The sequence below is a fragment of the Lynx rufus genome, unplaced genomic scaffold (genome assembly GCF_022079265.1).
Source record: "Lynx rufus isolate CCGP_SWC_20201006 ecotype Redwood Valley unplaced genomic scaffold, mLynRuf1.p SCAF_5, whole genome shotgun sequence".
Lineage (NCBI taxonomy): Eukaryota > Metazoa > Chordata > Mammalia > Carnivora > Felidae > Lynx > Lynx rufus.
Window position 1 is genome coordinate 112,236,189 of NW_025814867.1, and position 25,606 is coordinate 112,261,794.

Below are 25,606 nucleotides of genomic sequence, written 5' to 3' on the forward strand. Positions count from 1 at the left end.
ATTCGTCAGTTGATGAACATTTAGGTTCTTTCCATAATTTGGCTATCGTCGAAAGTGCTGCTATAAACATTGGGGTACATGTGCTCCTATGCATCAGCACTCCTGTAGCCTTTGGATAAATTCCTAGTAGTGCTATTGCTAGGTCATAGGATAGTTCTATTTTTAATTTTTTGAGGAACCACATTGTTTTCCAGAGCAGCTGCACCAGTTTGCATTCCCACCAACAGTGTGTGAGGGTTCCAGTTTCTCCATATCCTCGCCAGCATCTGTAGTTTCCTGATTTGTTCATTTTAGCCACACTGACCGGTGTGAGGTGGTATCTCAGTGTGGCTTTGATTTTTATTTCCCTGATGATGAGTGATGTTGAGCATCTTTTCATGTGTCTGTTGGCCATCTGGATGTCTTTCCTTGGAAAAGTGTCTATTCATGTCTTCTGCCCATCTCTTCACTGGATTATTTGTCTTCAGGTGTTGAGTTTGGTAAGTTCTTTATAGATTTTGGATACTAACCCCTTATCTGATATGTCATTTGCAAATATCTTTTCCCATTCCACCAGTTGCCTTTTGGTTTTGTTGATTGTTTCTTTTGCAGTGCAGAAGATTTTTATCTTGGTAAGATCCCAATAGTTCATTTTTGCTTTAAATTCCATTGCCTTTGGAGATGTGTCAAGCAAGAAATTGCTGCGGCTGAGGTCAAAGAGGTTTTTTTCCTGCTTTCTCCTCTAGGGTTTAGATGATTTCCTGTCTCACATTTAGGTCTTTCATCCATTTTGAGTTTATTTTTGTGTATGGTGTAAGAAAGCGGGCTAGTTTCATTCTTCTGCATGTTGCTGTCCAGTTCTCCCAGCACCATTTGCTAAAGAGACTGTCTTTTTTCCACTGGATACTCTTTCCTGCTTTGTCAAAGATTAGTTGGTCATACATTTCTGGGTCCAATTCTGGGTTCTCTATTCTATTCCATCAGTCTATGTGTCTGTGTTTGTGCCAATACCATACTTTCTTGATTATTACAGCTTTTTAGTAGAAGCTAAAGTCTGGGATTGTGGTGCTTCCCACTTTGGTTTTCTTCTTCAATATTACTTTGGCTATTTGGGGTCTTTTGTGGTTCCATACAAATCTTAGGATTGTTTGTTCTAGCTTTGAGAAGAATGCCGGTGCAATTTTGATTGGGATTGCATTGAATGTGTAGATTGCTTTGGGTAGTATTGACATTTTAACAATATTTATTCTTCCAATCCATGTAGCTCTGGCTCTTAAATTCCAGTCCCCTGCCTGATGTTTCCTTGATCTAGAGAACTCTAGCCTTGTCCTTATTGATACATACCTTCTTAACTCTTCTAATGTCATTTTAACATCATTTTCAGAGTGGGAGGAAAGAATAAATGTTCGTGGTCAATCCACCATTTTTAACTGGAAATCAATCTCTCAGATTCTCCAAGGCTTCACGGGAGTACATTAGGCAAAGATAAGGCATTCTCTGAACACTGAACTCAACCCTGTACAACTCTAGAATCTAAGCTTGCACATATTTCAAAATATTCAGGATTTGAATTTTTTGATGAACTTTCAGAAAACGCAAGAGATAAAGTGACCTTTTAGTAGCAGTTTCCAAAATAGCCATTTGTATCAAATAACAATTTTGTGACCAACAAAATAATGTGCTTTTATTAGGTACTTTGTTGCCTGCTGGTAGAAGGCTTTGGAAGGAATCTAGGTCACTGAGTGATAGAAGGAAAATTCCCAGAATAACTATGGAGGCAGTGTGGTCAAGTGGAAAAAACATGAGCACTCTTATTAGGCAGGCCTGGAGTCTCACTCCAGCTGAGGCCTCGCCTCATCACTGAATCAGTGTGCCCATATGTTAATAATTATACTTACCTCACTGAAATGCCACAAGACATCAATAATATGACATGTGTAAAATGCCAAGCAGAGGTAGAGGCTCACTAAACGTGAATCCCCTTCCCTTCCTCTTCTGATCACACTCCCTGAGCATGGGAGGTGGCCAGCTCTGAGGACACGATTCTTCAGCTGTGACAGCAGAGTACCTCATCCTGGTCACAAACAGCTTTCTGAGGAATCCTGGTGACAGGAAATTGTGTACAACTAATTCCTACAATGAGAAATTGTACCCACTGTGACAGGCGACCTGCTTGATCAAGACAGAGGGGCGCATTAAGCAAGCACCACATCTGACCTGTTGCTGAGATTTAGACACTGTCTGCATCTGGGCTTGCTGCCCATTGCTCTTTGTGGCTGTGAATCAACATTGTGACAGAGAGGGCACTGGGTCAACTACATTCCATTAATGGTTCAAAGTGTTTCATTTAGACTCTTACAGCAAAGGAGAAGGAATATGGAAGATATACAGCTTAGGATGCATGCAAGCTTGGCAGAAATAGACACATAAGGATTTTTAAATGTAACTCTGAAAAAGCCAAAGACCCTAATGAACTCACACAGCCTAGTTGTCAGAATTAAATCTTCTAACCCAGTGGTTCTCAGTATTTTTCTTACCATTACTGAAAGGAGGCCCTGGATTTCCGAAAGGGGCTCTCAGAAATTGGAAAGCACCATCAGGTTGAGTGTGTTGGTGCTCACCATCTCAGCAGAGTAGCTCATTTTATTCCACAGCCCATAAAATTATGACATAATTTTTACGCATCCTGCTTTTAAATCAATTTGGAAACCTAATGGGGAAAAATTAACGGTCTTTGGGTAGGGTGTAGAATTCTGAGTTTCGTTGCATTTTTTTAAAGCACATTTTTACATTCTCAAAATATTTCAGATTCTCTTCTCCTAAACACAGTTTTCATATTGTCCTGTCTTACACAGGTTTCTTATCATTTATTAGTTACATCAAGTCCATAAAAGCTGCTTTTAAAGAAAAATATTTAGGGGCACCTGGGTGGCTCAGTTGGTTAAGCGGCCGACTTCGGCTCAGGTCATTATCTCGCGGTCCGTGAGTTCGAGCCCCGTGTCGGGCTCTGTGCTGACAGCTCAGAGCCTGGAGCCTATTTCAGATTCTGTGTCTCCCTCTCTCTGACCCTCCCCTGTTCATGCTCTGTCTCTCCCTGTCTCAAAAATAAATAAAATGTTAAAAAAAAAAAGAAAAATATTTAAAGGCTACTCACTTTACTTTTCATGAATGTTAACTACCTCTTGTTTTCATTTAGTTTGGGAAAATAAAGGTGAGGGGTATTTCATATGATAGAATGGAATAAGACACACAGTTATGAAAATGATTGCAGGACCAGGAAAAAATAGGTAAAGAGAAACAAATTCTCTACATGCCAAATATATAGACATAAATGTTGAGAAACAACTTTCAAAAGAGAATGTGTGATTACAGATGGGATTTGAGTGTAATATTTTAACATATCTTCAAACATGGCTCATTTGTTTCATTTTGTTTTCCATTAGGGCACAGATGGTGTTTAAAAATTCATTCTGGGCCATGTATAACTATAATTTCTTTAAATGGATGGCTGCCATAAGTATGCATGAATGACTGTATGAGTTTGGAAAGAATTTCAATTTAATTATACACATTGTTGCAGTTATTATTAAAATAAAATCCGGGTGCTGATTCAGCATGGCTTTCTGGTGGGGACATTATTTTTTAGGTGATTTGATTAACTCTAAGCATATGGGACTGTCTAATGGTATCTAGAGTGGATATATTTCAGTTGTGATAATGAGGTACTTTCTCAACATTTGGAAGTATGAGAATAATAGCAAATGACAAAAAGACTAAGGTGAATCCTGAATTACCTTCTGTCTGGTTATTGATTTGGGGGAAATAAAACCACTTTTATTGTTTCAAATCAAACAGCTAAACAAATAGTTAAACTTTGTCATTAGATGGAGCTGTTACAATCTCAGGGTCTTCCAAATGAGTCTTAAGTAAATAAGAAATCCATGAAATTTTGTTACCACATATATTTGTGACTCAATAATTTAGGTCTTTTACCAAGGCCTGCCCTCCCCCTCCACTTCAGTGAAGTCAGTAGTATTAAATATGTTGATTACATGCACCAAAAATGAATGCACATTCTTCAGATCTACAAATGGGAACTAAGCATTGATTTAAAGGGATAACCAGTAAATAATGCCAGATATGTGGTAAGAAAATAGTCTCATTTGTTCAAAACTCTATGAGTACAAGGCATATACAGTCCTTCAAGATTTTTTTAAAAAAATTAGCTAGGCCAGAGAAATTACATTCTCCTTTGTTTCCCTCCCAGGAGTCCTCTTGGTCTGCAATGAATCCTTTAGAAAAATCTCTGACATTTTCACTTTTGTGCAATATGTTAACTATGAACAAATGATAGTACAAATCAGTAATGCAAAGTATTACTTACATTGGAATTAAAACCTGATTGTTAATGCAGAATCTCATGGAAATTAAGGTTAATCTGAACAACATTTTATCTCCTTTTAGACCACAACCTGCCATTTTAAAATCATGGTTAATAGAATGCCCAAAATAAAAAGATCTGCTTAAATGAAAATATATATTCTGCATCTCATTTGTATCCTATTGTGTTAAAAGGCAGGCTAACAGCTAGTCTGTGAGTGTGATATAAGGAAGATGATATACTTCTTTGTTTCAAAAACCTTAGGTATTCCTTTTAAACACTGCATTTCCAAAGCCTTGCTATTATTTAAAATATTAGTCCCTATTTTATTGACTTATTAAATTTGAAGGATCTAAATTAAAATTTAATTAAAGGATTCGAAGAAATAATTGAAAGAAGTGACCTGCGTATTTTTAAAAAATTCCAATTTCTATTTCTATTCTCTTGGTTCTTAGAAAATAAAAAGTAGAATTATTATACTATTATTTGCTTGTCCTAGTGTAATAAATATGAGCTGTCTGGATGATTTAAAATTCTCTAGCTTGCTATGGTCACCTCATCCTTTTATATTTATTTATTTATTTATTTTTTTTTTTTTCAACGTTTATTTATTTTTGGGACAGAGAGAGACAGAGCATGAACGGGGGAGGGGCAGAGAGAGAGGGAGACACAGAATCGGAAACAGGCTCCAGGCTCCGAGCCATCAGCCCAGAGCCTGACGCGGGGCTCGAACTCCCAGACCGCGAGATCGTGACCTGGCTGAAGTCGGACGCTTAACCGACTGCGCCACCCAGGCGCCCCCCATCCTTTTATATTTAAACAACATTGTTCAAGGGAGGTGGCTGGGAGGGGAGTTGGATTAAATAGACGATGGGATTTAAGGGGTGCAGTTGTGATGAGCACCGGGTGAGGGGTGACGTATGGAAGCACTGAATCACTATAGTGTACACCTGAAACTAAAATTTTACTTTATGTCAACTAACTGGAATTTATTTATTTTATTTTATTTTTTAATTTTTTTAAAATTTTTTTTTATAATTTTTTTAATGTTTATTTATTTCTGAGACAGAGACAGAGCATGAGTGGGGGAGGGGAAGAGAGAGAGAGAGAGAGAGAGAGAGAGAGAGAGAATCAGAAGCAGGCTCCAGGCTCTGAGCTGTCAGCACAGAGCCTGACGCGGGGCTCGAACTCACAAACCATGAGATCGTGACCTGAGCCGAAGTCGGTCGCTCAACTGACTGAGCCACCCAGGCGCCCCTGGAATTTAAATAAAAACTTAAGAGCAAACCACAAATTGTTCAAATATCCTGACTTACTTAGGGATGGAACCTCTTTGTCAAGAGGATGGTGAGCAGTGCGGAGGTTTAAGCTTCTCAAAACCTCTGGTTCTAGGAATCTCCTGCTATTTCTCATCGTTTTATCTTTGCTTTCATTTCACCTCCTGAGGACACTGCCCTTTTCCATGAAGAATCAATAAGTTGCACACCAACCTGACTGTCACCTCTGTACTTCTAAGACCTATTTCCCAGAGTTTCATCCAATCAAGACTTAAACTGTAGTAAATTTAAGAGAGTTTGGGAGAAAGGCTAGGGGGTGTGTGTTACAACAGCACATAAAGCAAACAACTAAACACCTTTATTGGATATCTCTATCTTTGAAAGCATCTTTGCGTTCTCTGCACTGGGGAATTTTTACTATTTTTCACTTCTGAGCTCCAGCTTCCAGCCACATCATGGTCAGCTTCATGTCCTCTGCTTCCCCCATCTCCTTCCTGATAAGGTTACCCTCCCTGCTCCAAGGTCCTATTTGCTTCTTTCACCGAATGGAACTGGGGCTCTTCATCTAGCCTTAGTTCATAAAGGCATTGCTGGGCTGGGGGTTAGGGGCATGAGGGTCATCTTCCAAACTAAGCACACCCTTTAAGGTGCACACCTGGTCAGCACAGGCAATGCTCTCCTAGAGAAGAATTCTGCAGATATCAGCTTGTGTTTTCTCTCCCTCCTGCATTGGGTAGCTATTTAGGAAATGAGGACTTAGAATTTGTCTCGGAGATGAAAGCAAGCAGTGTGTAATGAGAATTTGGAAGAACCGTCAAACTTTAAACCTATTCTCAGAGCCATAAATAAGGCAACTGAGGCCTAGAGAGGTTAGGAGCCTTGCTGGAGATCATACAGCACTTTCAAGCGGAAGTTGGACACAAGAGTCTGGTTCAGAGCTGTTTCCATGATCTCATGAAACAACTCAATTTCTCAGAAGCCAAACAACATCTCAGCTCTGTGTATTTAATTTGCGACTGTATTGCCAGCAAAGGTCCCACAGGAAAGAACACAGGCGTAGAGAAGAGGAAGCATGCATCTACTATATACCTAAATCACATTATCTCAGTTACTCTGCTCTGTTCCCTATTCATTTCTCAGTTTTCTGTTAACCATTCACGAATAATTTATTCTTTTGTTTCCAGGCATGATGTTGATGTTATGGAGAGCATTCTTACTAAAATCTTTGGCAGCTTCCATCAGAGATAAAACACCACGCTGAAACCTTCTTGTTTTGATCCACAAGAGAATGAATGAGTTAAATTTTTATGTTCCTAGAAAAACCAAAGGGGTGTTGGTGGGTGGGGGTGAGGAGTAGAAGGAGAAAAAAAAGAGGTGGTCGTACAGGAGAAAAAGGCAAATGGAAAACAAGGAAAGTCAGTCATGTTGCTGAAATATGCCAAGAAAAAAAATTTAACCATTATCCACTAGGAGAAATTAAATATTTTCTATAATAAATCATGTCCCTAACACTTCTGTCTTAAATTTGCTATACTACCTAAATAGTTTACAAATGTTAAGAAAATATGAATAGCAAACCTGAGAGCTAGATTTGGATGAAATGACTAACTGAAAGAAGTTACAAGATAAAGAAAAAAAAATGTATCCAAACCACTTTTGTTGACAAAAAGGAAGAAAGTCTCAGCAGAATTCAGACGTTTAGCAACAATGTTGGTTGCAAACATTTGTCCAAACAGTCAACAGGACAAAGAAAATGCTCCTGTGAGAAGAGTAACCAGATCTGAGGACTCTGGTCTTTGAAGTTTAAAATATTTCCCCAGAACTGCCACATTCATCTTTCTCTACTATCCCACTGGAAGATCACAAAAGTAAATTCTTGTTTGTTCCCTCTTTCTGATATCCTGCCAAAAATACACACTCACTGATAAAGCCCACCAGTGATTCATTACATACCATCATCCCAAGTTTTCCAGTATAAATGCCATATTAAATGTCTCTTCTGTTTTATTAATGCTTAACAGACATTTAATAGCAATGATGGTGCCAATGATTCTTACTGTGTCATACCATTAAAACCCAGATGTTTCTGTATGAACAGAAGCAAAAAGGCACCAGCCTCCAGGTTCTTGCCCTCTATTCAAGTTTCCTTAGCAGTGGCTGAGCTGGGATTCATTTGGAGGCAGAAATAGCAGACTGTAACCATTCTTTCCATATTTTCATTTACTCTGCAGATCAATTCAATTTTCTCTATTCTTCCACTCATTAATGATTAAGAGAAGAAGGAAAGAAAGATAAAAAAGAGCAAAAGAGAGAAGACAAAAGGGGGAACAAGGTCTGGTGAATTAAAATTTAGGTTAAGAATCTCTATATATTTTTAAATTTCTTAACATGCAGAAATCAAACATAACTACATCCAAACAATACACATTTTAATTTCCTGGTATTTGATATGTAACTATTCTGTGTGGCCCTAGTCTTACCTAGAGCCTTCATCCAAAGCATTAATTCATTTACTAGTCAATGCACGGAGTTGACCATGGCTGCTACAAGTCCTAGCACGTGTCAGTGAACTGGTGTGCAATGAAGACATTGCTCAGTTTGTGTTTTCCCTGTTGGACTTGTCACAAGGGAGGCTCTAAAACCCATATCTATTTGAGACTCTGTAGGAAGGGCATGGGACCTGGGCTTGCCTTGTGGAAGCACTTTTGAGCTTCAGGGGGCCCCATAACAGAGGTTATATTATGATGACGGCCTCCTCTAGATCTGTTCACTTTGGGTCCTGGTTAGAATCGCCCTTTCTGGGGGCATCTGGTGGTTCAGTCGGTTAAGCATTGGACTTCGTTCGGCTCAGGTTATGATCTCACTGTTTGTGAGTTGGAGCCCCGCGTCAGGCTCAGTGCTGACAGCTCAGAGCCTGGAGCCTGCTCCAGATTCTGTGTCTCCCTCTCTCTCTGCCCCTCCCCCCTAGTCTCTCAAAAATAAATAAACATTAAAAAAAAAAAAGAAAAGAATCTTCATTTCTGACCTGACCCAGCTATCTGAGCCATGTGGGTAAAGTAGTCCTGGACAAGTTTCCTCCTACTGCCTCGGCAGATGTTAACCCTCAATCACACCAAGTCCTAGAGGTGAGGAAGATGACAAAGTTGGCTAAAGCAGCATGAAGGGAGTGAGAAAGAAAATACAAACTATAATTGCACTATATCCAGTCATCGTTCTAGAAATGAATCCCTGTTATGTTACATTGGCGTGAGGTCCCACAAGGAGATTTTTGTCATTACAGAGCAATATTCTTTCATTGTTTTTGCAACTCAGTAGAGTGACAACGCTCAGAAGTGGGAGAAATAGGGACAGAAATAGCATCAACCATCTTCCACATCCGTGCTATACCTGTAATCCCCCTGCACTACAGCAGTGCGATCTCCAGAGATGTTCTCTAGCCAGAGTTCCATACTCTATAGTTCCAAAGCAAAACCCAAGAAGCTGAAGCATAGAAATATGGAATTGTCTTATAGTATCAGTCACCAAGAGCTTTTTGATTTCACCTCCTTAAATATAACTCCAGTTTGCCCCTTTCTCCTTCATCTTTTTCCTCCTACTGACCTTATTCAGAATCTCTTTGCCACTCTATTCTCCACTATTAAATAGCCCTTTAAAATACCAGACAGTCAGTAAAACAGGGATGAAAAAATGTAAGTGCTCCTACTTCTTACTTTAGGCATTTATCGTTGGCATCTTTTCATGCTGTATCTACAAGGAGTAGAGAGGGCAATAGCCCAGGTTTTGCCTGTTCTGGCAAGGCTTCTACAATGCTGACAGTTTACAGGTGAATCCTCTGCCTCTGGGCAGTTCTATGTCATCAGGAGAATGCCAGCCTGAGACTCACAATACCTTGCTCTGTCACCATCTCTGTGGCCTTAAAGTCACCATTCAGTGCCCTCTGAAAGGAGTTGTCCAACAAACGAGAGTTTTCTCAGAGAACGATTACTAGAAGTCTTAGTACGTGGCTGACTGCTTGCCACATTAGCACATCATGTTTGGTATGTCCAATACCGAACTCATGATCTTGTCTCCTACCTTTACATCCAACCAAAACACTTCCCCTTATCATATTCCCTTGCTGTGTGAAAGGCAATGCTTTCCACCTAGAAACCTGAGCATCTTCCTTGACTCTTCCTTAACCCCACATGTAATCAGTCCCTACATTCATAAATATCTGTCATGTCAGTCTCCCCTCTCCAAGCCCACTGACACTGCAGATCAAATTCACTGTCACTCCCTGTAACTGTACAAATCACCAGACTAGTCTCCAGATAGGCTCTTCCTGGCTTCTAGTCTTGCTCTCACTCCAATCTATTCCTCACCTTCCTGTCTGGTGGAGCTTTCTAAAATAAAAATTGGATAATGTAACTCTTTCTTAGAACCCTTTAGCTGTTTATCAGTGTTATAAAAATAAAATCCTGACTCCTTAGCCTGTTTTAGATCTTTCCCCTGTCAACTTTTCCAGATTGGTCTTCAGTTCCTCCTATTAAATCAGCAATAGTTAACCCCACTCAGCTCCCTTAACATGATTCATCATGATATCTGTGAGTCAGCCTACTTTGCCTTTGGCTTCAGATCACCTTCCCCAGTTTGTCTTTTTGTTCAAGATGCAGCTGGAGTTTCATACTCACCATAAAGGGGTCCTTGAACTCCTTCCACTGTGGTATTGTGGCACTAGTCTGTAATTCCAAAATGGTGCTGACAGCAATGAATTTGTTCACCTCCCCCACAGAATGCAGCCTCCTCTGATTGAACTTTTTATGTCCACTGTCTACATTAGTCCTAAAGCATCTTAGGGTTCAACAGACATCCAATAAATGCTTATTGAATAAATTTGGTAGAAGGGTTTAACGCATGAGGGATCTATAGGGGAATTGAACAAGATGATCTCTAGAGTCCTTTCCAACTCTTAGCTTTTCACTTGAAGATATCAGTCGCTTCCAAGATTTTGAATATCACATCCACTTGTGACTTTTACCTATGACTCGTAGGCACTCCTCAACCTGAGTTTTAGACCCAAATGTCCCCCTGCCTGTTATATAACTTCAAATACTAGCTGCTGACTATCTCAAATTCACTATGTCCAAAATCAACTCACCTGCCTACACAACCTGATCCACCTTTCCAGTTTTCTGTATTTGTTAATGACACCATTCTCCTCTTAGGAGCCCATGTTAATGACATCCAGGATGGCACCTTTCTCCTAAAAGCAATCAACTGCCTAGTCCTGTGGATTCATCTTTCCAAAAGACCAGTTCTTTTTGTCACTGCATTTACTTACAGTCTCCATCAAATTGCTTGTGACGCTAATTGTCATTTGTTGCATTCTGACTTTCATGATGTGTTTCCATCTCTGTACCAACACTAGATCCTAGAAGATTTCTGTATTATGGCTGCAAATCCCACAAGTCTTTGCATAGGGTTTGCAAGTAGATAGCAGGTGGTCAACTCTTGGTAGAATGGCTGAATGAATGTTAGGATGTTAGGTTTAAACTGCTTTGGGGGCATGGATCTTGTTATATGCTTTTTTTTTTTTGTCCCGCCCCCAATATAGTAAATATAATAAAAGGCATAGGAAACAAGAAATACATATATTTTTTTAATATCCAACACTGCACCTTTTAAGTCTGAGTTGTTGCAACAACTGGCTGTAATTAAAAAAACAAAACAAAGCAAAACAAAACAAAAACACGCTCTGCTTTCTTAGACTCAGCTCTCAGCTAAAACCATCCAGGATCCTGGTTTCCCACCCCTTCCAGTGGCCTGATGCGCGGCAGGGGAGGAGCAATGAACAAGCTGGGCTTGAGGAGCCAGGAGAGCGGGATGGGGGAAGTCCCGGAAGTCATTGACCAGTGCGAGCAGCCGCCCCAGCGAGATCAGCTTGGGCTGCCGTCCCAACAATAACAGGCGCCCGGGCCGGGCAGGGCTGCCGGGGGCCCGAGCTTGGGGGCGGAACCCCGATTGGGGGAAGCGGGGTAGGACGCTTTCCTAAGGCTGCAGGGGATTGGAGGAGAGAGAAGAGGGGCGGTTGAGCTCAAGGAGTGGGCCGGGGACCTAACGGGCCGACTGAGGAGAGAGCGTGTTGATTGGGTGGCTCGGAGGGAGACGGACCGGAGCCAACTGCAGATTGGCCTTGGCGGGCGAGGAGGCGTGGTCAGTGCGCGCCAGAGGGAGCGCGAGGGAGCGGGCGGCCCGCCTGCCAGCTAGCTAGCCGGAGCCCCGGGCGTGTGCCGCGAGTCGGGGTTGGGTTGAGGGACGCGGCGCGGGAGGCGCGTCCTCCGGCTCTGCCGCAGCGGCCCTCCGCGGCTCGAGTACCCCGCTTCCTTCCCTCTCTTCCCCAGCGCTCTGGTCTGGGGTCTCCAGGTAGGGAGCGGAGGGAAGGAACTAGAGAAGAGGAGGCGAAAGCGGAGCAAGGGGCAGAGACGGTCCCGGCGCGGGGCGTAGCGCGCGGTGCCTCTCGCTCTCCCGCCGCAGCCGCCGCCTCCTCTCCCGGGGCTCCCGCACTATGCAGGCGGACAGCCGGCCGCCGAGATGGGGAGCCGGGCGGCGGTGAGAGCCGGGCGCAGCCCTCCCGGTCTCCGAGTCCGGGCCGCGGCCGCCGCCCCCGCCCGGGCCGGGCTCCCCTTCTCCCGCCCTCGCCCTCCCCGCCCCAACTCCTCCTCCTCCTCCTTCCCCATGCCTCTGTTCCTCCTGCTCTTACTTATCCTGCTCCTGTTGCTCGAGGACGCCGGAGCCCAGCAAGGTGAGTGGTTCCCGGGGAGCGCGCGGCGCGCGGAGCCCCAGGGGCGGCGGGGTCGCAGGGGAACCTCCGGGATGTCGGGTCTCTAGACGCGCGGGGGAGGTGCAGTGCGCTTGGGTGCGTGACCAGACCGGGCCCTCTCCGGGATGAGTTGCAAAGGTGGGCTCTGCCCCTTGTCCCCCAAGTTGGCGCGTCTTTACTTTTTGACCAGGCCTTTGGTGCTGCTGAAAAGAGAAGAGAGACTCTGCTGTGAAGGCCTCCTTTTCGGTATTGGATTTTTTTGGAAAAATATTTGGGAGGAAAAAAGTTTTGGAGATGTGACCCCTAAAGTTAAGCTAAAATGATGGACAGAGTAGGAAGACAAGATAATTAAATAGCATCTTACACCAGTTAAAGGCAAGTGGCGCTAATTATCTTTCGTGAAAGTGCTCAGGTTCAAAAGCGAAGGATACTGATTCTGGTTAGCTTTGAGTTTTGGATTCAGTACAAGTCCTTTACGATCCCTTCCTATTATTCCTGCTGGTGGTCTAGATTGTCTGGGTCAGACACTCATTCTGACCCAAGGCAACGTGCTATGAGCATTCCGAGTTAAAAGGGTAAGCCCTTCCAGAAAGTGACAGAACTTTTTTTCCGTCTACCGTCCTTGAAATACCTGTTTCAGAATTGAGCAAAACTGTTTATTGAATAATCATCATAATGGAAAGAGAATGCAGGGCTGATTCCTCCTCCACCCTTTAGTACTATTTTCAGGCAGTGAACTGCAATTTTTCAATCAGTTTGGCATCAGTTATTGAACACATTTTCCCATTGTATTTCCTTTTTTATTGCAGTGAGAAGAATATGGATTGGATTGTTATTTATTGCTGGGAAGATTTTTTTTTTTTTAAGTTGATCTCCATGTTTAAGTCCAGCTTAAATGTTGTTCTCATATGGTTCTCAGTAAAGTGTGGAATCATGGCCACAGCCTGTCGTTATGAAAATGCCGAAACTTTGACAGGCATGTGGAAATAGAATCTCACTATGAAGAAAAATGTATTTGGTAAAGTGACCTCTTTTAGTTCTAGGCACGTTTCTACGCCGTGTAACTTAAAATTTAGATGCTTAGCATTCAGGTTTTTAGTTAGTTCATCTTAAATAAATTCTTGAATCAGCATTTAATAAAATAAAGTGTGATATCTCCTCCTTCCCACCCCCCTATTGAAGTTTTAGAGCCTGTGCATGTATTTTCCTTCTAGTAGGAGAGAGAAAAAACGAGAAGGCTTGCATAGTGCTACAACTAGTTGGGACTTACTTTGTGGCAGGCATAGTACTCAGTGGTGTATGTGTATTAAGTCATTTAATCCTCACCACAACCATCTGAGATAGGGATGGTTATCCCATTTCAAACATAAGGGAACTGAGACACAAATAAAAGGTACCTTGATACAGAAAGGAATGTAACTGTATAAGCAGAATGCTCAGTTTTGCTTATTTCTAGATCTGAAGTGTTCATATCATGTTTTTAAAAATCATCTTTGAGCAGTATAGATTCAGTTCTGTGTCTCCTCACCAAATGAGACACTTGCCTTAGTTTTTGGAATTTCTCGAAACTGGCCTAATTAACACTCAACATTAACTTATTTTCTTTCAAGGTTTAATTTCAGGGTTTGTATTTTCTTAAGTTTATTTATTTGAGAGAGAGAGAGAGCCAGCAAGCAGGGGAGGGGCAGAGAGAGAAGGAGAAAGAGAATCCCGAGCAAGATCTGCACTCCCAGTGCAGGGCCAAGACACGGGGCTAGAATTCACGAATCCTGAGATCCTGACTTGAGTGAGCTGAGGTCAAGAGTCTGACGCTTAACCGACTGAGCCATCCAGGTGCCCCCATTCAACTTCGGTTTTTTGCACAGCGTTTTAACAAACACATGGTTCTCTTTCACAGCGATGTCTTATATAAGCAGTGTAGATTAGCACAAATAGAAAGGATGGTGTTAATTTAAAAGACCCGATTTCTAGTTCTGCTAAGTTGATAGGGTAAATTTTGTGAGGTCACTTAATTTCTTTGTACCAGTTTTCTACATCTGTGATAAGAGAATAACCTATTCCATAGCCTAAAAAAAATGAAATGATAGTACATAGGAATTTTGCAAAGGGAAAAGTATAATATAGCTATAAGTGATTATCATTATTAATTTTGAGTGTATTAAGTTGATAAATAAGAACCAGTTAGGTATACATCACTGGAAACAGGAATTGTGTGAGATTTCAGTTCCCCTAATTTTTAAAAATTATATTTTTTATCCAAAGGACCCTGATGCAGTCGGTGGTAGAATTGCTTTTAAACCAGTCTTAACTAATCTAACAGACAAGCTTTGGGATCCAACTGGTATTCCCTCACATAACGTGAAAAGAAATCTAATTTAAAAATGAAGAAAGTGTTTTAAAACTCCATTAGAATTTTTAATAATGGGAATGTCTATATTTTGTAGTGTTAAGTGACAAACTGGAGTTTTTACTCTATAAGTCTTTGGAAGAAGACTGAAAAGAAATAAAATAGTAGTTGTCTTTTGGGTATTTCTTTATGCTTTTCCATATTTTCTGCAATTAACATATAGTCAAAATATAAGCTGTGAAAAAAATGTTTTATGATATTTCAGTTTTTTTTCCCCCTTTGGCCAGTCTAGGTAGAAATGCATTTAATGTATATGTTGAGGTAGAACTGTGCTTCAAATTTTTTTTTAAATCTTCCAGATATCATTTGAAGTAGCAGAAGGTATTACTCTCATTCCAGTTACAGTCGACCCTTGAGCTACACAGGTCAAACTGTGCACCGATTTTTTTTTTTTAATAAGTATGTTAGAAAATTTTTTGGAGATTCACAAACATTTGAAAAAACTCAGGAACTTAATAGTCCAAAAATATTTAAAAATTAAGAAAAAGTTATGTATTGTAAAAATATAGCATATAACACCAGTAGCATACAGAATATGTGTCAATCATCTGTTTATGTTATATGGAAGGCTGGTAGGGCTTCTGGTCAACAGTAAGCTACTAGTAAAGTTTTGGGGAGTCAAAAGTTATAGGCGGATTTTTGACTATGCACGGGGAGGTCAGCGTGTTTAACCTCTGCGTTTTTCAAGGGTGAGCTGTAATGTCATGTAATACTCAGCATATATTCTGCTGGCAGTGATTTTTCTTTTCATTTGGCTCAGAATAAAATTTATCAGTGGTCTGAAAATCCGTCAGCCCTTCACAGCAGAGATGTCTTTTAACCAGTCTTATTTCATTAATATACTTATACATAGATTGTATTTATTCACATCTGATTGTACTATGATGGGTTTTTTGTTGTTGAAAGCCTATTTTACTGTAACACGTCTTTCTAAAAAACTTAAATTGGTTAAATTTATTATTTGCGTATTTGATTGCATATTTAGTGTAATAAGTATATTTAATAGGAAGTTGAGAGTCTATGAATGATTCTGTGTCCCTGATTTACTTTATGACTATCAATTTGTGTCCCCTCATCTCAGGATCTCAGCTTCCTCATTTGTGTCCTTGAGGACTTGCCTCCCTTCTTGGGTTAGATGTTTATTTGAATGTGGTAAAATATCAGGACATTAATTTAAAAAAATTTTTTTTAATGTTTGTTTTTGAGAGAGAGAGGCAGAGAGAGACACACACACAGAGTTCGAGCAGGGGAGGGTCAGAGAGAAAGGGAGACACAGAATCTGAAGTCAGCTCCAGGCACTGAGCTGTCAGCATAGAGCCCAACTCAGGGCTCGGACTCACAAACCGTGTGATCATGACCTGAGCCAAAGTTGGACGCTTAACCAACCGAGGTGCTCCCCAGGAAGTTAATTTTTAAAATTTATTAAGACTGACTTGTTTATACCTATTACCGTGAAATATTTGTGAAGGTATTGATTTTTGTTTGCTAATAAATCTGTGAAACAAGTCAGGTTCTTTCTTAATCATTCAGTTCCGCAATGATGTCAGAACTAATGTGCGGGGGGGGGAAAAAGTTGTTTTCTGTCAAGTAATGCCTTTATTTGGCTGTGACGCAGGTAAATAATTTTTGAACAATATTTGTGAATTGTCAGAAATGAAGAACACTTCTGCCTCAGCAGTAAACATTTGTAATTCTAATATTGACGTTAGGTTAATTTAGAATTTTCCATTGTCTTTTCTTGGTCTGATAAAACATTTGGCCTCTTATATGTAGTTTCGTTGAGAGGCAAAATCAAAGCATCTTTTTTCTGCTGTTTCCGATTAATTTCGCACAGTGAAAATTAGAAATACAGCACAAATTCCAAAGTGCTAATGATCAGGTTTAAAATCCGTATTTTTAAAACTTGTAAATGAAAAATTCATTGTAAAATTACAGGTCAATGATTTTTAGGTAGATTTCCCAATGTTATAAGCAAAGAAGAAACATTATTTGCCTATGAAGATGGTTAATAATTCTATCTGAACATCTAAGGTTCATTCTAGAAGACCAACATAAGAACAACACCTTAATATCCATGAAATTGGTGTAGGTGAAAGTACCAGTGCTAGAATTAACGTGACAAATGAATTAATTTCCATAAAAAAATCATAAGATTATAGTATGCGGAAAGGCTCCATTTACATAGAGGTAGGTTTTAAGTTTAGGATTATACTTTACAAAATGACGTGGGATGTGAAAGCTCAGGTGGTAATATTGGGTGTTAATTGAATGCATGCAAATAAAGTTTCTGTTTCAACTTCTTGATTAGCTGGAAGGATGTAGAATGATGACCTAAAATTGTTAGGATTAGGAAAAGCTTCATAGAGATAGTGAAATGTGGTTGTTGAAATATGAAGTGAGACAGGCAGTTTTTCTTGTATGGCTCATGGATTCAGTTTACTTTATAAAAACCTTATGGCCTTATCACTGTATTTTTTAAATATTGTACAGATAATGGTGATTCTAAGCCAAAAACTTAATTGATAATTATCCATAGTTTTACTCCCTAATCTATCAACTTATGATTTTTATGTTTCTTTCTATTCTATATTCACACACCTACATAATCTTACATGGTTATAATTTTAATCGTGTTGTTATGTTTTGTAGACATATTGTGTTCAAATTGTGTATTGTGTAGGCTAATTTAACACATGCAAGCATACTTAAAAATATAGCAAAAACTTCAAAATGTAAAAATTCATTACTTATGAAGTAATTACTCTATTGTTCAGAATTGCTATTACACCATTTTCTTTAGCGCATTTGATTAAATTCTTCATTCATTGTGAGATCTTTTGTAAGAAGGTATTTCAGTTCAAAATATTAGCTTAGAAACATATAATGCAGGTCACCTGGGTGGCTCAGTCAGTTAAGCGTGAACTTCGGCTCAAGTCATAATCTCGTGGTCCTTGGGTTCGAGCTCTGAGCTATCAGCACAGAGCCAGGAGCCTGGTTTGGATTCTGTTTTCCTCTCTCTCTGCCCCTCCCCTGCTGGTGATCTGTCTCTTTCTCAAAAATAAACAAACATTGAATTAAAAAAAAAAAAAGAAACATAATGCTAATTTCCAGATTATTACATGGAAATCAACATAATCCACAAGGACAGAAAATAGAGATATTCAAATAAACTAGTATTTAATGAATGCCAGAGTTCACTGAAGCAGATGGGATAATGGGGTGCTCTTAGAAGACTGCTAAAACATTGCCTGTTAGATCAACGTGCACTCTGAAGGATATGTAGTTGGAAGAAAGATGTTGATTAGTCACTTGAAATTATGGGGAAGACTCCCTCCAAGGTGCAGCCTCCCTCAACTAAGCTTTCTGAGAGTAGGCCAAGTTTCTTGCACGGCTTTTGTTGAGTAGGGTGCATGTAAGTTTGCAGTCAAAACTGAATTGCTTGGTTGGTCAAAGAAAAGATGCTGGTACTCCTCTCATTAAGAACTTATAGCAGGAAGTAGTACCAGCTATGATGAGCTCCCAGAGATGTTTGCACATATGTCAGTACAGTCTTGAGACATTTAGAGAAGAGTAAAATATTATAATTGTCTTCGGAGAACCTACAGTCTCATTGGGGAAATAATTCAGTTGGATTATATCTAAAAATAACGAGGGGAGGTTGCATAGTGCTGTGGGTTTGAAGGGAGGAAGAGCTCACAATGCCTAGGGGAATAGGAGAAGCCTTGCTGATAACTGAGTGAGCTTTAAAGCACTGGTATGTTTGTAGTCCACAGGGATGACAGACATTTGAGAAGTAAAGATCACAGCATCAGAACACCAAGGAGTCAGGAAAGCATGGGGGTATAAAAGCTTGTCCTGTTGCATTGAGTAGCCAGACTCTAAGTACCTGGTCCTGGCTTACTACTTCCTCCTTTTGAGCCCCCTACCTTGCACCCCTGCCTAATAATTGGGCAGATATTTGCTGGTTGGTTACTGCTGGCAATGGTTCTGGGCCTTGGGGTACTTGCCTTCCTGGAACTATGTTAATACTTCCATAGTGTGGCCGGCAGCCTCTTGATCACCTGTAAGATACATTCCAAATTCCTTTGCATGTTACACATGTAATTGTTTTTACAGTCTGGTGTCTACCTTCTTCTCTAACTTAATCTTATACCAGCATCCCCACCCGTTTTATATATATATTTCATGTGTAAGACTTAATGCTCTGAGGTATAATTTCATGCTTTTTTTTGCCTTGTTCCCTATAGTGATCTCTTTACATATGCTATTTTGTCTATTTAAAAAGAAAGCTTTTTTCTTTCCTTGCATCCTTGGTAAGCTCCTGATGTTCCTTCACAACCCTTCTTGGGTATTGTATTATCCCCGAGAAGAATTCTTTAACCATTGCCCACACACTCCTTCCAGATAGTACTTCTCACTTTTTTCTTTGCATTGATTATTCACACTGGGTATTTAAAAAAACTTAAAAAAAATTTTTTTTTTGAGAGGGGGATGGAGGTGCAGAAAGAAAGGGAGTCACAGAATCTGAAGCAGGCTCCAGGCTCTGAGCTGTCAGCACAGTGCCCAGTGTGGGGCTCGAACTCACAAACTGTGAGATAATGACTTGAGCCGAAGTCAGACAATTAACTGAGCCACCCATTATTCACACTGTGTATTAAATATTTGTTCTGACAGAGATTTTTAAGTTTTCTTCTTATTGTCTTCTCATTGTCTTCTTATATCTACTAAATTGTCATTCAAAAATATGAATTGGGAACCCATTTCTGGAGTGAATCTGCTGCCCCATGTACATTATTCAACGTTAGTGTCTGGGCATCTGCGTGCCCTTCATGTTACTCTTCTTGTCTAATCCCCACAGTTAGCGGTCAGAGCCCGGGCTTCTCAGTCTCATGGTACTAGAGCCCTCTCTTGGAGCTTACTGCGTACTTACTCAGGGCCTAGCATGTCCCAGCCAACCTCTTTCTGGGAGCTAGACCTCTTTGCTCCCTCGGTGAGAGAAGTCCTTCAGCTAGAGCCAGAGCCATGGCTACTTAGAAAACAGTTGTGCCCGTCTTGTCAGTAACAGCCTAAATCAGTGTCAGCAAGTTGGGTCCCTCCTTTGCCGGGTCTTTCAAACTCTGATTTCAGTGCTGACTGCTGGCCATCTCCAACATTACCAAAGAGTCGCACTAATTTTGGTTCTCACAGTTGCCTGCCTCCTTTTTCTTTGGCAGCTGCAATTCCTGGAGAATAATAGTTTCAGTAATCTGGTGTCAGAGGAAAGTAATGAGAAATGAAGGCTGGAAAGGTCAGTGGGAACAAAATTCTGGAGGACTTTGCACTGAGGGGCAGACTGAGGTATTAGCAAGACATCAAACTTAGGTTCCTCTGCCTTCATCCAGTACATTTGTCCATCTCTAGGTTCACTTCCTCAATGTGGCCTCCCAGGTCTTTCATTCTGTCATGCCCTTCCTCTTGTCCTTGACAGATCCCCAACCTGGCTTACATGCCAGTCCCCACTGCCTTTCTCTGGTTCTGGATAGCCCAGGGTCACTGGAGAAAGTCATGTGTCCCACTGTGACTAGTCCTACCACCAGTGAGGACTACTGATCAAATCTCCCATGGGGCTTACTGCTCAGCAGGAGCACAGTGGCTCCTCCACTTTGTAGAGCTCAACTCCTACACAGCATACCTGCCTCACCTTTCCTTCTTCCCGAAACCATCTCTTCCACTTACCCGAGCACTGCTTTATCAGGGAATGTAAGTTGTGTTTAAGTAGAATTTAAACTTGAATGGGCTTCTTACTCTGTACCTGGAAACACGCTCAAAACCCCGCTGGCTTGTATACATCTTTCCTCTTTGCTGTTTGCTTGCCCGGTACCTTGTATCTGGTTTTTTCAGTGACAAACTTACTAACCGATTGACTCTGTGCTGTACATTTTCTGAGTAGCTGGTGCACAACAAATATTAGTTAAATGCTGATTTCCTTGCAGTCTAGTCTCTGCTCTACTGAAAGTATCATTTAAACTGTCAGATTTTTTTCTTTTTGGTTTTGGCTTGTGTTTACTGTGAACAGCCTGAGCACTTTCTTGGTCTGTCTTCACCGTTTTGTGCTTTGGTGGACTTTGAAAGTATAGAGAAGAGACTTTGGAGTCAGACACCTGGATTTAAATATTAGGCATATCGACCATGGCATCTACTTAATGCTCTTATGTGTTTAAATACATAATTCACCTCACTTTCTAGAATGTTTGAGGGCTGGGATCAAATCTGTTTGGGAAGTCAGTAAATTTTTATTCAGTGAGTGAATAATATGAGCAGAGGTGCTTAATATATAAGTAGATGACAGGTTTGAGGATTAGGAGAAGGGTTGGAGACTTCGTGGTAACTGAGGGAAGTAGGGAGATACCCCTGGTAGAATACCCAGAATGGGGGAGGAACTGAACAGCATCAGTGGTTGGCAGTAAGAAGCCCAGGAACATGCTAGAGAAGTTGCAGTTGGTTCAAAAAACTGAGCCAGGGAAGGAGAATTTTAAGGAGGGAGGGAAGATACAAAGGAAGGAAGATGGAAGGGAAGGAAGGGCCAGCGATGCCAGATAATATGGAAAGGTCACACATGATAAGGATGGAAAAGTATCCATTTGACGTGGTTTGGAGTGGGGTTCGGAGCCAACGGCCAAGGGAGAATTCTTGGGACATTTTCAGTGCAAAAAGGTGTTTTTATTACAGCATGGGACAGTACCCGTGAGCAGAAAGAGCTGCGCTGGGGTTGTGTGAAGAGTGACTGATTATATAAGATTTTCTATGCTGTGGAGGGGAGGATGACATTAGGTCCCCAGGAGGTTGAGTCTGTAGGTTTCTGGAGATTGCTTTTTTCTTGTAAATCATTAAGACAGTTGCAAACTGATGGGAGACTCCTGCATCACTGTGCTATCAGATAACCGTTGTTTCTCCCCTTTCTTTGTTCTTGGGCAGCCAGGAGTGCCCGGGGAAGGTCACACCTGGGAGGTGGAAGGGGTTGTGGGTATGTGCTTGTGCTTTGCCCTCAGCTTGCCTTTTGCTCCCTCATCATGTTAACTTTTGGCAGCTTGGAAACTGGCTGCATTAGTGAATAGTTTCATTGGTGAGTAGGCCTGCATTTCCTAGGGCTGCCGTAACAAATTACCACAAATTTAGATAGCTTAAAGCAACAGAACTTTATTGTCTTAGTGTTCTGGAGGCTAGAATTCTGAAATTGGGGTGTCAGCACAGCTATATACTCTGTTGAAGATTCTGGGGGAGGGTCTTTCCTTGCCTCCCTAGCTTCTGGAGTTTTAATCTTCAGAGTTCCTTTGCATCATTCCAGTCTCTGCCTCTGTAATGTAGTATTCTTCCTGTGTCTGTAACCATGTCCACATTTTTCTCTTTATCTAAGGACACCTGTCATTGAATGAGGGTCCACCTTAACCAGTATGACCTCATTTTAACTTGATGACATCTGTTAAGACCCTGTTTCCAAATAAGGTTATACTCATTGGTACCAGAAATTAGGACTTAAACTTTTCTTTTTGGAAGCTGAATTGCAGTGCATTGGAACTTAGAACAGGAAGCAAAGAAGTAAGACATCAACTATGGAGACTAGAAGAAACTTCTTTGTAAAAGAAAGGAAAAGTGAGCGAGAAGATGGTAGAGGTCAGGGTACACTGGGTGGAAAGAGTTTTTTGTGGGTTTTGTTGTTGTTGCCGTTATTGTTAGTGTCTTATGATTTGTTAAATTGCAAAACCTAGCTCCCACTGACAAGCTGTTTTACAGGTTAGAATTTGCAAAAGAGGCAAAATCATGCCATGCAAATATAAAATGAACACGTGTCAAAGATTTTATTCAGTTCATTCATTAATGAGGGAATCAGTAAGGTGTTAAAACCTGTCCTAAGAGTATTTGAGAAACCAGGTGTTACAAGATGTGATTGCCAGATTAGATGTGATTGCTAAATTGCTAAATCTGGGTAATGGGCCAATAGGGTCATAAACTAACTTTTGGGATTATCTTTTCAGCTGCACAGAAATGATTTGCATCTCTACCAGATAAGAAACTATATACATTAACATGTAATGAAAACTGGGACCTTTAAGCAGTGATAAATATAGCAAATCCAAATAACTATTTTGCCCTATATTCCTTGGGCAGCTTTTAGCTTCTGTGACATTTAGAAGATATGCTGTTGACCATTTTTTTTTAACCAATGTCTAAGTTTAAGATAATTTTTGTGACATACTTATTAGAATCTATGGAGATGGGGGGGAACCTGAGAACCTTTAATTTAATTAGCCCTGAGGTGATTTTAATGTTGATTACATTTTGAGAACCACTGAATAAGAGAATACTGAGTGGCTGTGAGTGCCCTTCTGAGATTGGAACCCATTACTCTAATGACACCTATCCCCCTGGAGTGTGTGTGTGTGTGTGTGTGTGTGCGCGCGTGCGTTTTCACAGTAGTGCTCAGCTCTTTGGCAGAGAGAGGTTGTGTGAACCAGGGTTGAGGGTTTGACAGGTAGATACTCAAGAAGGACACAATGGCTAGGAATTGAGAGTACCAGGAAGAGGTAGTTAACATACTGGACATGAAGCCTAGGCTGTGTAGGGAAAGACATGAGGCCAGGACAAGATTAATAGACTGGGAGAAAAGAGAGAAGTCAAGTTCACGGAAAGTATGTGGGTATAAGAAGACTGACTAGCTGAGACTTTAAAGTGTTTGAGTTTTCACAGGTGGGTGAAAGTATCTCTAATAATGGCAAAAACAAAGCCCGTCTTGTGATTTGGAGAGTTACTGAAGAGAAGTAGAGGTCATCCCTGAGAAGTTCAGTGAGAGTTACTTTCTCTTGGGTTTATACTTTTCACAAGAACACTACACTTGAAACTTTAAAGCTGCTGTACATTTCCTAAAGTAATGGACAGTTGTTCTGTTACTTTAGCTAGATTGTAGCCAAATGCCCTGTATCTACGTATGACGGGCAAAAGCCTTTCCGGTCTTTTATGACTGGAATGGTACCCTCAAACAAAAGAGTGTTTATTGAGCGCATTATTATAGGTTAGGCCCTCAGTACTAGGTGTTTTCATACAATGTCTCATTTAATTTGTGCCCTTTGTGTTTGAATTGTTTGTATCCCCATTTTAGGGAGCTGAGATTTAGCAGCAATAAATAACCTTCTGAAAGTCACAGTGAGTGCCGGATAGGGCATTTAAAATCATGCCAGGACTCCAGAGCTCATTTGCCTAACCATTATGTTCTAAGTAGGATGTGTGCTTAGTGGGGGTTAAAGAGGATTTATACTTCTCACGTTCCTTCATGTAATTCAATTTTGTAAATTATCACACATGCAGAGAATAGTTTGGGCTTAAAAAAGAATGAAGCTGGGAGCTATTTCTTTTTCTAAAAATTGTCACAGTGACCTTCTTTAGGCTTTCCGAGCATATCCATCTTATGTAGTATTTTTAAAAAATGAGTGGAATTAAAGTAGTACCTTGAATTATTTATTTGAGATATGTAGTGATGCAATTTTAAAAATCTTATAGTAATAGGACTCATAGAGTACTTCAGTCCAAAAATTCACAATGCTAAATATTACACTAAAAATCTTCATCGTATCCAAATGAAATAGGATGTTTTAGTTAACTCTTGCAAGTTACTCCTTTGAATGCTTTTCTACTCTAAATGCCTCTTTTTCCAGCTTATAAGATCTCACAGATGCATTAGAAGATGTGACAGAAATGACACACTTACTTAGAGCAAGTGTAGTCAGACTCACCTGTTCATAATGATTAAAAAAGAAAAAAAATCCTTGAAAGCTTGCTGGAAAAGTCTGAACCTTTCCCAGTTCATGATGGTCATCATGAAAGTTACATTGCTCCACATTTGTGGCATTATTTGTGCAAGCATCCTGCATTTGTGTTTGGTGTTGAAGAAAGTATTTTTAGAAGTCATGCAGTGTTTGTGTTAATACGATTCAGTCATTAGTATGATTTATATTCTGTATTAGTGTGACTAAAATATGGGGGTGGCTGCAAGGTCACATGTAATCAGTATCATGAGCATGTATGCAAAAAAACCACATTTGATTTGAAGTTTAGAGAAGCCTAAAATAAGCAAATCTTCTTTATTGTATTAATACGTTATTATTTAAGTATGTTTAATGTTCTTTCTGTTTTCTCTAGGGATACGTAGTTTAAAAAAATACTCAGTTATTTTCCTGGAACAATACCAAAACTTGTATCTGGCTTAACACATCTGACCTTAGACTCTTCAGAGGAAGTGAACACATGTTCTATGAGTAATTCCCTAGATAAATCTGCAGCCAAACAAAGGAGCAGTGAGATCAAATTCCAGTGTCTCTTCTTCACTGAAATAAAATTGAAATTCAAAAATTACATTGACAGGCTTCTATCCTGGATGGTCAGTTATACTTTCGTGGAGACCATCTAGAGGAGGAGGGGGAGGAGGAGAAGCTGGCGGCAATGGTGGTGGTGATGGAGTTGAGAAGGAGAAAGATTTGGTGATGTTGGAGTTAATGGGTGATAGTGTATGGATTGGTCCTAGGAAAACCATGTGAAAGTTTTTTTTCCCCATAGTAGTTATGCTGTCTTTGTCAATTCTGCCTCGTGAAAATGAATAACAAGAGGCAGTGTAGCTTGGTCACAGATCATTATTCTTTCCAACATACAAAGCTAAGCAGAAAATTAGGAGACTTACTCCTGACCCTATTCGCACCCTTTTTTAAACCCTAATTTTAAGAGCTCCTGACCCAGAA

At 40.5% G+C, this 25,606-nt stretch overlaps 1 protein-coding gene across 1 annotated transcript in view; it reads left to right on the plus strand.

Annotated features, from left to right (window-relative positions):
* Nucleotides 1-11,962: 11,962 nt before the first annotated feature.
* Nucleotides 11,963-25,606, plus strand: part of DCBLD2 (discoidin, CUB and LCCL domain containing 2) — an 87,837-nt gene continuing 74,193 nt past the window's right edge. The window contains exon 1 of the mRNA XM_047098804.1: nt 11,963-12,418. Coding sequence (XP_046954760.1) covers nt 12,208-12,418 — 211 coding nt within the window. The 5' untranslated portion in view covers nt 11,963-12,207. The remainder of the gene's footprint in view (nt 12,419-25,606) is intronic.